Source organism: Trachymyrmex cornetzi, unplaced genomic scaffold, assembly GCF_001594075.2.
Source record: "Trachymyrmex cornetzi isolate Tcor2-1 unplaced genomic scaffold, Tcor1.1 scaffold47, whole genome shotgun sequence".
Lineage (NCBI taxonomy): Eukaryota > Metazoa > Arthropoda > Insecta > Hymenoptera > Formicidae > Trachymyrmex > Trachymyrmex cornetzi.
The window spans coordinates 640,218-652,924 of NW_017299509.1; the positions used below are offsets into that span (position 1 = coordinate 640,218).

Below are 12,707 nucleotides of genomic sequence, written 5' to 3' on the forward strand. Positions count from 1 at the left end.
CCCCCCCCCACTCCCCTCATTCGCGTTCGAACAATTAAAATCGCGAGCGCGGCACGGCGCGGAAGAATAATTGCTGTGATTTGTCGAAACCTTAATATAGCGCGCTTTTAATATTTTCCAGTAATATCCCAACGTCGCTATCCGGCTTCTAATAATTCACGTTTGGTAGCGAATTGTCTGGAATTAGTACAAATCTCAGTATCGCTTTGATTCTCATGCGAGTCGATACAGAAAGGACCTTTCATTATCACAAGCTGCTTAGTACCCACGTAATATGCCGAGAATCTCGCATATGTCACATGCACATAAGATATTTCGAGGAAATAGATGAAATAAAATAATAATAATAATATATATTCTTATTACCTCGCTTAAAAATGTCTTGAATACGTTTAATAATATTTGCTCTTTTATTTCTTATATATTTCTAGCGTTTCCTCTTGGCTGTACCAGTGCATGATAATTGCGTATTAAAGCCGTTGTACACTTACTTCATTTGAGTGTAAAAATGAAATGCAAATGTTTCGAACTGTAAAATATTTATTTTACTTAACAGTACAATAAAATGTATTGAGAATTTTACGATTTAAATTGTTTTTTTTTTTTTTTACTTAAATTATAAAACATACATCTTTACGTTGTCTACGACGGCTTTGACATGCACTTGGTTATGCACTAGTCCAGCCAAGGGAAAACGCTATTAGCGTCGGTCGCGTTAGTCAGAGGGATATTTTTTTTTTATTCGACAATAACGCTATAATCTAAAAAAAAAAAAAAAAAAACGAGGCGACGTAATATTGCAGGATGATACGATTAGGCAAACGCGCATTGAACAATTCAAATTCTGTTGTATAATTCCGTAATTACCGAATAGGTTGTTGCGTTTTTCGTCCGCGGGACGATTAACGATAATATGATCCTAACTGCTGCAACACGTCATTTACGAAGCGGATAAAAACGCTTTTATGTCAATGTATGCGAATCGCTAACGAGCGTGGGCAAGAACTCGTCGATTCGTTGATTTTTCGCGTTCACGACGGAGATCGGTCAGGATTGGTCCAGTCCGATGTTGTAATACCGCGAAAAAAAGTGAAGAGCGCGAAATTATGCATCGGTGACCCATTTTGGCGAGGCGACGGAATATGGAAGATCACGGGGACATTATTTCGACGAATAATGGTGGAATAACGGATAACGAATTTTCGTTCTATTTTCGCGATCAAACTTATGTCACAGCGAGTTTGGATAATGAAGATGGAACGTCATAATCTTATTTCATTTTCTCGTATTATAAATCTCGGTCTCTCGGTTTTATGAAAATGAATATCACCATCGCATAAATACGATCGCACTTATCAAATTACCGGAGCTGTAACTGCAAAGTTTGCACCTGTCAAATAATGACACACGTGTGACACATGATATTAGGAAATTAAGAAAAATTTCTCTCGCGCGTCGTATTTTCATCTCGCGGCAAATAATTCACCATCGATTACTCGTAAAGACAGTAATCGACTAGATAGTATAATCAAATTAAAACAGGATTATTATATGGGAGAGGGAAAAAAATCTTTATACACACGCAAAGCATACAAATATAGGATCCAAATAGAGGACAAACGAGAGCTTATATATTGCGCGAGCTTTCGAGCAGCATCTTTCAAATTTAATTCCGATATATATTCGCGAAGCGAATAATTCAATAGCAATTTCGAATCTTCTCCTGTGATCGAATCGCTGTCAAATATTTAACTTGTTAAGACCTCGAGCGTTAACATCTGGAATAAAATTCGCTTATATCTTCGAAAGAAAATGATTTTCCGTACTCGCGCTGAAATATCTCAGATAACTCAAAAGAAGTGGAAAGAGGCTATATAGGGGGATATGTAACGGGATGCGTGTCACCTGTCGCTTTCTGCGAGATACGCTAAACGCCGTCGTTGCCGGTATGGTTCTTACCTGGAGCTTCATCGAAAACGATTCGCACGAATACCTGAGACTCGTAGGTTATTCATGTATTCCAAACTTACGGAATATATGAATAACTACGGCGGGGTGTCGAGACGACGGGGGGGAAAAGCGGGACCAGAACGGAGAAGAGAACGAGAGACAGGAAAACGCTTGAACGAGAGAGAAAGCGCGGAGAGCTCGATCTTATTGATAAGGTCGATTTATCGGCGACACGTGGCCGCGTTTACGTTCACCTCGTCTCGTTTTTCCGTTCGCGTCCTCTAGCCGCGATCCTCGATCCCCGGGAACCATTCGTTTTCTCCACGACCCGACATTATCCGCGACGTAAACGCCCGTCGTGTGTACCACGTGCTTCCGTTTACGTGTCCCCCGTCGCGTTTTTCCTCCTTCGTTTCGTCCTATCTCCTTCCCTCGATTCTTGTTTTTCCCGTGGAATGCAGATGGAACGTAGACAGGATTCTATCTACTACTCCCTACTTACGATATGCACACGTAAAGAATGACTGAAGTATACCTAAAAATTTCGATAGATACACAGTTATTATCAGAGTTATATTTATCAAATTATGTAAGATACTCGAGTACCGTTGCAGCAAATTTTCATGATATTTTATCAACTTGAGAGTATTCTACGTACAAATTATTTTAATATCCAACAAAATTATTTTCATATCTGCATCTAGTTACATTTAAATGAAACGGTTCTTTCCACGTATTTATGATTTTCCGAATTGATCGGTGCGATGTAATTAAAAAATTAAAAAGGAGTTTTAATGCTTTCCGAATCAAATTATAATTGACAATTTTTAAAAGAACGTAATTTAATTAAAATGTTGTGACACATTCTTGAAAATTTTTAGTGGTATATAACGTGAGCGTGTGTAATCGTGTATTATTACGTAACTCAGTTGACATCACTTATTAATGTACGAAGAAATAATGTTTTTCTTTAAATAAAAGTTATCGTACATAAATTATCACAAAGATGTCCATTCTGATCGTTCAGCTTCTGAATTCTGTTTCGAATCGCATGCACGTTTTTCTTACAATGAGTTTAACTTTTCTCGAGAGTTTTCCCGCGAAGCTTTATGTTCCACGGGCATTCTTTACGAAGCAATCGCCGTTCGATATTCTGTGTTGTCGCCGCCAGTCTCGTGCGCTATTGTTGCACGTTTGCTTTTGTCTTGCCAAGGAAATACCACGCGATCGCCGCGTACATCGCCAATTACATATCGATCGAATTCTCCAGAACCGACAATTTCGTTCCGCTACCTACATTACGGCAACTCAAATATGTCAGCTAGAACGTAAAACCGTTGACAGTCGAGTTACTCGACGTGTTCTGCTCTGTTTTCGCAGTCGGATTTGCAATAACACGCTATCCTGCATCACGGTATTTATCGTAACGACATATCGACTGGCGAAGAAATTTGTATTTTGTCGTTTCTTCATTAAATATTAAAGATTTAATTGTAAGTATTTAAGTATCGGTTATTACAACACGACGTCTCAATCTATTTTGTCATTCATGTTTTCATTTTGAACGAATATCGTGCCGCGCGCTCAGCTTGTATTTATCGAAAAATTATGTGAGAATAATCGCGTAAAATTGCACGCGACGCGATAATACGAAGATCGTCTTTGTGTCTCGCCACTTACTCTTTATTTATTAACGAGTTTGAACATTGAACAATTTTACTATGTCCTCTGGGACGAAGGTTCTCAAACTGCACATAACGTTGTTTAATGCTCGGGAAGGGTGTATCAGATAAAAAAAAAAAAGTAACAATTAATCCACCTACGTTGCTGTTTGTCAGCGAGAGCGTTAAGTGTTTTAATATTACGACGATTAACAATGATGATAGGTTGTACGCGTCAAATTACATAAAATGGTACGAGCGATGTAAAAAGTTCGAGAACCTCTGCCTTGTGAAAATTACAGGCTTCACAAGGCTTCACATTTGATCAGCTCGTACGAGGAGGCGTGAAATCGCGTTAAACGCGTTAGGTAATTATCCATGGTGAATTTTATTTCTCGTCGCCGTGCGAGTTCTAGAATTTTGCGAAACTCTATGGAAACCTATCCGGGTTGGCAACGGAGCCAGCAAACGGGAAGAGCATGATCCTGCCAACCCAACACTGTGGCGGGTAGTGGGATCGAAAGGAGGCGGAGAGCGAAGCCTGTCATCGCGGTAAAGGATTCGTCCTTGCTGCACTCGCTCTCTCCGCCTACTTTCAACCTCGCAACCGCGTCGTCGGCAATGACGACGACGACGACGAAGACGACGACGACGAGAACGACGAGGACGACGTCAGTTCACTATGCACGCATTCTTTTTTCCTCCTTTCTCTTTTTTTTTCCTCTCGTACAGTGACTCCAAAAAGTCAAACGGTTTCACTGACAGTCTTTCCTTTTGGTTGGTCGCGAGAGAACAAACGGCGAGAAAGTTCGAAAAACGCGGTGACGAATGCGCGATAGTCGTGCCGTAGGTTCCCGCCGTCAACTATCTTCGTCGTTAATCTTCAAGTATTCCCAAGGAACTCCGTAATGAATTTGCTGGAAAACGAGGTAGACCGTCGATGAATGTGTGTGTGTGTGTATATACATCGGGAGCGTCAGATAGCCTTGACCTATTGGCGCCCCCAAGTCTGGTCCAAACTTCTTGCGGGTTTGGCTTCAATTCTCCAGAGACTCTTCTATACATCAAACACTCCGCCCTCGCCGCTACGTCCCGACTGCGGTACGCTGTATTACGTCAGCATTGATAGAAATTGATACGGTAAAGTAAAGAAGCTCTCCAACGTCGTTTTTTATCAAGCCGTTTGGAAAGGATTTTTTTTCACTGTTTTTCACGTCACATTTTCTACCGTCTAAAAGCTACGAAGGAAATATCTATATAATTATTGGTTTCATACCGAAGAGATTGATACCTATACAAAAAATAAATATATACGTTACGTCATTTTAAATATACCTACTTTAAGAGCGATATTCAGATAGTCTGTTCTTATTTTAATACTATTTTAAATAATACATATCTCAAGATACTAATACAGTCCCCTGATTGGTTTCTGATATCTTGAGACTATCTCAAATATAAGAATCGATTATAAATACTGACCTAAATTTATGAATTGGACAGCTTTCTTTGATCTAATTGTAATTGTGAAAAAAAAATCAATTAATACTTAATTATTTTGACTTTATTATTATTATTTTAGAATTTATCAATCTGAAAAAATATGGTTCTTCCCTTTTAAAAATGTAGCGTTATTAATCTTTCTCTATGTAATCAGATAACACGCAACTTTAAAGTTGTGAAGAAAAATTATCACTAATTGTTTCACCTTAGCAGCATAAATCACGTAGCAAATAATGATTTATGATTTACTATATTATTAGCCAAGGTTATGTAATCATAAGAAATTTCGATTGAAAAAAAAAAGGTGAATCTTTCTTACTTTCTCCGCAAAGAAACGAGTTTTATGCCACTCACTCGCAACAGTATATAAGTTTTTCTACTCTTTTATAATTGCAAATTCCCGATTGCGTTTTATTCCAGTTTATTCAAGACTGTCTCTTTTAATGTTTACATCATTTTATATCTGAAATATCGTCCTCGCCGCGCGTGGCGGAGATTGTAAGGAGGATTCCGTACATCGCGTTGAAACTTCGCCGTCTCGGAAAGTGGAGTAACTAGACGGCGACGTCCTCGGTGAAAAATGTGCGGCACATTGTAACGACACGTGGCGGACTCGTTCCCAAGAAAGCACGACGACTTTCAACGAGGAGGAAAGTACGCGGGAAGAGGCACAAAGTCGGACTGAAACTCGATTCCAGGATCACGACCTTCAGCTACGCCGCAGCGGTTTTCGGGCGGGACTTTATAGACTTTATAGACCGTTCTTGCGATCGACATTTTAATAGAATAATAAAGAAGGAAAAGCACGTGCCCCGTCTTGTTGCTCTTTTCGCGCGTTATCGCGCGTTATTACGAATCGAGACGACGGGGCCGCCGTGTCATTTACGTCAATTCCGCTGCGCTCGCAAAAATGGAGCGCCCTCGCGACGATAACCTCGCGACGATCCTAAAACGGTTGCATAACGACGCGTGAAATTATTGCCTATGAAATGACATACACCAGCACATTTTCACTAGAGTAGTCGAGAAAGTATTACTGGAAGATGAAGTGGCTAGAGAATTACGTTAACGCGGACCATTTATCGACTCATGACTCTGCCCGACTATTTTCAGCGAGGTCGTTCACATAATTTAATGACAGAGAGAGAGAGAGGGATAAATTATATAATATTCGAAAATGCATAGTGACAACCTCTCTCTTCTGGAGGCGCAAGAATTGGCATATTTCGATCGTGTGAATCACAATCGTATCGCTATTAAACTCATTGAGAAATTAAATTTGAATTCATAAAGATTAGCGCTTATGCTATTGGTTTTGTTATCTTGATGCTCGTCGAGCGTGTACCGTGGAAGTATTTGCTGGTAAATGTAGTCGGAAACGTTGGTCTTTCCAACAGATTCTATCCATTGATTACATTCCGCAATTTAAGGATTGCGAGGAGCGCGAGGCGGACCCGACGGCGGCGCGACGAATGCAAATGCACTCGCGTTCCTCAGCGAAACGTGATAAAATTTGCAAGCATCGCTCTCGCCAGAACTTTGCAATTAAATACTAATCAGCACGGCTCGAATCTAATTTCGGCGCGGAAGGATCGAAAAAGACGCGAACGCGTACGATCCAATAGCGATTTCGTCATCATTCAGTCATCTAATAAAAACTTCTTACACGTAAAATACACCGCGGATCTTTCCATTGATTTTTATTCGTATCAAATATCAACGTGTCAATTTTCTTGGGTTACATAAACCGTGTTTGGCGCCATAGTTTAGCGCCGAAACCCTACCAGGGTCTTCAGATTAGGGAAGCAAATGATTGGCGCGCAGTTTATGTTGGAACTGGAAATTGTTGTTACATTAAAAATTCATACAAGAATATTATTAGGCACTGAGATCTGCCTTGACCGAATATGGGTCTCTTTAATCATTCGTATTAAATTAGGGTAAGTTTATTGCATTTGAAACGAGATTTGAACGGAAATAAATTCGGATGTTAAAATTTCCTTCCTTTTGATTTGTAGTTTTGATTTTATTCGATTTTTCGCTTCAAGACAGTGCATTTCTTTTTTGTATAGGAGAAGAGGTAGGACCCTATGGCTTGCCTATCATTATTAGATATTCCCTTCATCTCATCGCACGTGCGCGCTGATCGAATTATGCTTTTTATCGAGATGAGCGTTTAGCAAATCTATCGATATTTCCGATCGCGAAGTAATCGAGTTTAATTGGAGACTAATTTTCAGTAGTCATTCGAGTCGAGAGAAAGCGAGAGAGAGAGAGAAGAGGGGGGGAGGGGGGGCCTCCCCTGATAGCGATAAAGCAACGCACACTTTAATTATCGTACTGTCAGATTCGCTGTGCGTCCTACACGGAAATTGTATTAAGCTATTTCATCGAGACGTCATAATACCGCATAATCGAGTTATATGTCTTTATGCCCTGCGCAATACTGTTCGCGATAATTGAAAAACCACAGGGCGCGATATTAATCCGTCGAATTGACGTACCAATTCGGCCTACGCAAGCCTGAAAAAACGTGTCGGAAAAGTCGCGCACGTTTTCCGTCGATTGCCCTACGACTTCATCTCGAATCTATCTATCCTCACATTTGCGAATTAAACGCGTGGGCGGAGCAAACCGCGATTTTGCAAAAGAATCGACCGCGCGTTTCTCGCAAATTGGAAAACAAGAAGCAGAAACGTTTCCGTCGAATATAGAGCTTCGTCGATAGTACGCCGATCTCGGGCGATTTAATCCGACACCGTTGTGACAGAAGAGGGGGGGAAAGAAGGCGAAAAGGGAGGGCGAAAGAGTTGCTCGTCACGACGAGATTCCGCAAATTATACTGTTTAAGGAACGAGGGCGCGACCGGACCTTGCGCAACGAATACAAATGGAGAGCCAGCCGGCAGCCGCGTCCCTTCGGCGCGCGTGACAAAATTCGTAAAGGAGCCAAGTTCTCGAAGCCAACCAGCCTCCGTCACCCTCTTCCTCTCGTCCGCGCCGTAGGGAGTATATACTCGCGGGGGATTTCACTGGCACACGGGAGAGAAAAAGAGAACCGTTTTGGCGACAACGTGATAATATTTCTGAACTTGGGGAGGGACTCGTTCTCGCTGGTGAAGAAAAAAAAAAAAAAATTCGTCGGCCCCCCGGTATCTCGAAAGAGAGACCGAGAGAGCCGCCGGTCTACACCGAAACAGGTTTCGTAAGTGCCGCTTCGGCAATAAAAAGTGACGGCGAGGGAGAAAACGAGGGAGACAGAGAGAAAGAGGCACGTAACGCGACCGCATTCACGACGAGCGCATTTACATGTTACGTAAAATTTCGTTGGGACCCGCGATACACGACACGCCGCAACGGACGGCGATCTCTCGCGCTACGCTCGCCTCCCGGTCCATTCGCATCTCAATGAAAGTCCAGATGACTTTTGCCACGGGAGATCGTAGGGAAATTTCTCCCTCTCTCTCTCTCTGTGTAGCGTTCATCTCGCGAGCTTTTGAATATGTACGAATTTAGAACAAGGTAGATAAACAGATTTAATCAAAACTTCAGCGGGTAACGTAAGACACATGACAAAATCGACGACAATATTTATTTCAGTGAAAGTCGTGTAGAAAAGGCAGAAGGATATTCGTTTATTTGCGTACAAAAGTTGGAAGAGTAGCAATAATTTCTAACCGGTTGAGTTATTGCCTGAGGAAGGATTAAATCATAAAAAGCTCGAATAAGTGTTTTAAAACAAATTTATTTGCAGTCATTTGTCAGATGTGCTGGTTGTTATCAATACACTCTTATTATCCATCGATCGTATGACATTTAATTTTTTCTTTATATGCCTGTTTCTACAAATGTAGATTTAACTTAAATCTCGTTCAATTCATTCTTCATCTTTTTCTAATTTTTAGATCTAGAACTGAGATTAAAATTAAACCACATTGGCAGAAACGGATATCAGTGACTTCAATCATTCGTTGAAACTTCAAAACTTTCATTGCTTTAAAGATATTTTGTGCAACGCATTCGCACATCGTACGTATTATCGAAACGTCTGTTTTTATAGACACGGTAGGGACACGGTACTAGGACGGCAATGTAAAACGTCCGATTTATCATGCGTTCGATAGCTTGTTTTAATGTATCGCAGCGACGGAAACGTTGCAAATAGTGGCGAACTAAAAAAAAAAAGGCGGAGCTTTTACTCCAATTTTCAAGGATGATAGATCGTCGGCCGTATTTCAAAATTGGAGCGGAACGAACGTATAACGCTCTCTCGGGCTCGTCGCGCCGGTTATCGCGCGCGCGCGCTCCTTCTTTTTTATCCGCACGACATTACCGTGCCGCGACGTTATTTCTGTCTTCGCGACTGACTCATCGACGTCTCGGAAAGAAATGACCCTTGGTCGCGATACCGTCGGCTTTGCATGCTTATCAGTCCGCTCGGCGCAAAGGCGACGCTATCGGGAAAGAATGTTCCCGTACAGTCGCAGGCCAAGTCTCAAGTTCGTCGGCGGAACCTTCATTCGCGCCTTCGAAGCCACTTATTCCGGATATGTCGTAAATCAGATTTTAAGACGTTATCAAATTTGCATAATACACGGATCAGGATGCTCTTGAACAAGATTCAGGCGCCTCGCCGCTTTCCAAGTTAAATATGGCTAGCGTGTGTCGAATCTCTCGGAAAGTCTGTTAGGTCTCGAGAATATGTTATTCGCGTGAATTCAATCAGATAATTTGATGCGATATGCCTGGGCCTTGATTAGGAGTCTTTATCTTAATATTCCTGAGAAGTAGCCTCTCTTCTCTTCTAGCGTATGAAAAAGAAATTGGAATTTAAAATTCAACATTTCGTGTCATAACAGGAATAATAATGCGATAAAACCGACGAGCAACAGTAACCAGTGCGATGACATTCGATCCTCGCGCACTTTTCTGTTTTTCTTGCCGTTTATAACCGTTCGCACGACTTCTTCTACTTAAAGCCACTTGAGGCTACCATTTATAAAGTCTGGCAAGTTCCTCCCGCAGCACATCGTGTGAATCTACCGCGTGGTTTTCTCTCTTTTTCCTCTTATCCCATTCATAAAGCAGGAGATATTGAAAAAGAAATGGCAAGAACAATTTCGCTTTTGCTGGCGGGGAACAAAAAAAAAAGGAGGAGAAGAGAGAAAGAGATTCTCTCTCGCTGGAGGAAGAATTCACCTGCTGATCTAAGTCACCATTTGTATTGTCCGCGTATATTGCGGGCACATATGGCTCATAAAATCGTATCGCGTCCAGCCGTTTCCATTCGAAGATATTTCTGTGCGCGCACGCGGATAAAAACAAATATGAATGGCAGCGATACCGGCGGCAACGTTATACGCCATCCACGACCGCGTCGTTTAAAAGGTTAATGTCGATATTCCAACGAATGTAAATAAACATTTTTAGCGACACTCTGCGAACTGAGTCTATCATTCTGGCGATCGTAGGAAAAGATCAGGAATTACGAGAGAGGGCGATCGTTACAGAACCGTCGACACACTTTTATGTTCCCTTTTCTCTTTTCTCCCCTTTTGGAATGCACTCTTTTCACCATTTCATTAAAATTGTTTAATTAAAGACGTCCAAGAAGTAGTTTGTCTCCACTTCGATGTTCGATGATAGGAAAAGAGCGGCATCCACACGAGAAATAACATTGCCTTTCGTTGTTTGTTATCTTTCCATTTTATCATTTCGCAACAAGAATCTTACCTAGAAATGCAACGCGAAACGGACGTACTAAATTATACCGTCAGGTGGAGTTAACACGAAGATTCGTGTATAAGAAACCCTCAAGGTCGCTTCTTTGAACGGATGGATTTTACGGGTTTTAGTGTTCAGCAAATAACATTTGCCGCTTAGTTTGGTATACGAATATGGTTTGCCGTTTAGTGGCTGATGTATTGATGCAAAAGCCAGCCGTGTTTGGACAGCATCTACTCGGTGGAAAAAGCGAAATGGGTTTACCGGTTATATGCTGTTTTGACCGCAAAAACCGACCAGTTTCTACAACAATTGAAGCAACTGGTCGCAAAATCGCCTTTATTATTCAGCTCTCTAGCGAAAAGCGAAATGTTGAGCATCTTTTTTTCGGCAATTTTAGCTTCTCGGCTCTTCAATTCTGCAATTTGCGTTCAAGGTAAACGACTCGGAAAGTCCAGTATCTAAATTTTACTGTCTCCGAAAATGGGAGGTTCTTTAGAAATTCTTTAGAAATATTAAGCAGTCTGTACACACACACACACATATATATATATATAAATGTAAAAATTAAAAAACAATCAACTTGAAGTGCATTCGCATTTGTTATACTTGTAATTACCTCAATGTCCGAAATTTCTCAAGAGCTTATTTCAAAAGCCTCCGTAAACGTAAATGATGTAGAGAACAAAAAGTAACTCGACACACCTATAGTTAATACAGTGGCTCAGGAAGAGACCCTACAACTTGGTTCTTTACGAGAAAGTCTTGGACGGTCTCGTTCGTAAAGTTAACAACTTGGATGCAGGTATAGTGTGTTTGTGGAACGGCCATCTCTCACGCGTATAGCCGTGCTCGGCAAAGCGGGCTCTCTCGGCTCCGAAGGTCGAACACTTTCGAGCGTCGAGCACGGATTCCCGGCATCAGTGCTCGAAAAGAACGGCAGAGAGGCGGATACTTACATCTTGTAGTGGTGCTGCATGTGGTGACCGACTAGGTGCATGTCGGTGGCGTGCTGCTGTTGCTGCATCTGCTGGTGCTGCTGCTGCTGTTGCTGCTGCGGCTGGTGCATAGGCTGATGATGGTGAGTCTGCGGGGGGTCCAGGCTGGATGCACCCAGCAGGGTAGCGCTCTCCCTGAACAACGTTGCCACCTGCATCCTGGCTGTGTCGTTCGCGTTCTTGGTTTCACCGGAAGTGATCCGCCGTCGGCCGGCGTCGCGATGTCGCTCGCGTTATTCCTTCTGTATCCGGATCTTTACGCTTCTTCACCGTCGCCAAAAGAGTCGCAAGAACGGCTTGCTCTGGGATAGAAACGGATCTAGGTAATCCCTGCGTAACGTGAATACGGTTTCTTCGTGACGATGAAAGTCTACCGTACGTCCCCACGCGTTCGTTCCACGGCGCTCGGGATCGATACCGGCTCCGAGATCCTTCGAAGGTGATTATTAGGATCGCGGGTAGTTCCGAGAAAGGTTCTTCGGATCGCGTGATTGCGGAATAATTGTGGATCTTTTGCGAATCTTTCGATTACCACGACCGTGAGGGTGCTCGTAAATAATATCCCTTACTGCGTGTCTTTTAATTTCTAGAATCGTGAATAATCACAGGATGTGCGATGTCCAGTCTGTAGTGACAGCGGTTGAAGAATAAAATTATCAATTACTCCGATACGACTATCGTTCGTTTCGCTACCGAATCCCCCGACAAAACAATGGCTTGCAGAGAACGTGCCGTCGGCACTTGAAAAGCGCGGCTTTTCGCGTTCCTTGCTTCACGAACACCTGATTCGGAATAACACCTGATTAACGATCGCGGTATACACGCCGCGCGGCCAGCGGCACGACGACGCTCGTCGACGGCCACCGTCGCGG

The 12,707-nt window shown here is 42.3% G+C and overlaps 2 protein-coding genes across 3 annotated transcripts in view; one reads left to right on the forward strand and one right to left on the reverse strand.

The window, feature by feature from the left end:
- Tdg (Thymine DNA glycosylase) overlaps positions 1 to 12,701 on the reverse strand; it is a 115,421-nt gene extending 102,720 nt beyond the window's left edge. The window contains exon 1 of the mRNA XM_018513575.1: positions 11,797 to 12,701. Coding sequence (XP_018369077.1) covers positions 11,797 to 11,993 — 197 coding nt within the window. The 5' untranslated portion in view covers positions 11,994 to 12,701. The remainder of the gene's footprint in view (positions 1 to 11,796) is intronic.
- Dnmt3 (DNA methyltransferase 3) overlaps positions 1 to 12,707 on the forward strand; it is a 133,091-nt gene that overhangs the window by 97,689 nt on the left and 22,695 nt on the right. The gene's annotated exons all lie outside the window — the stretch shown is intronic.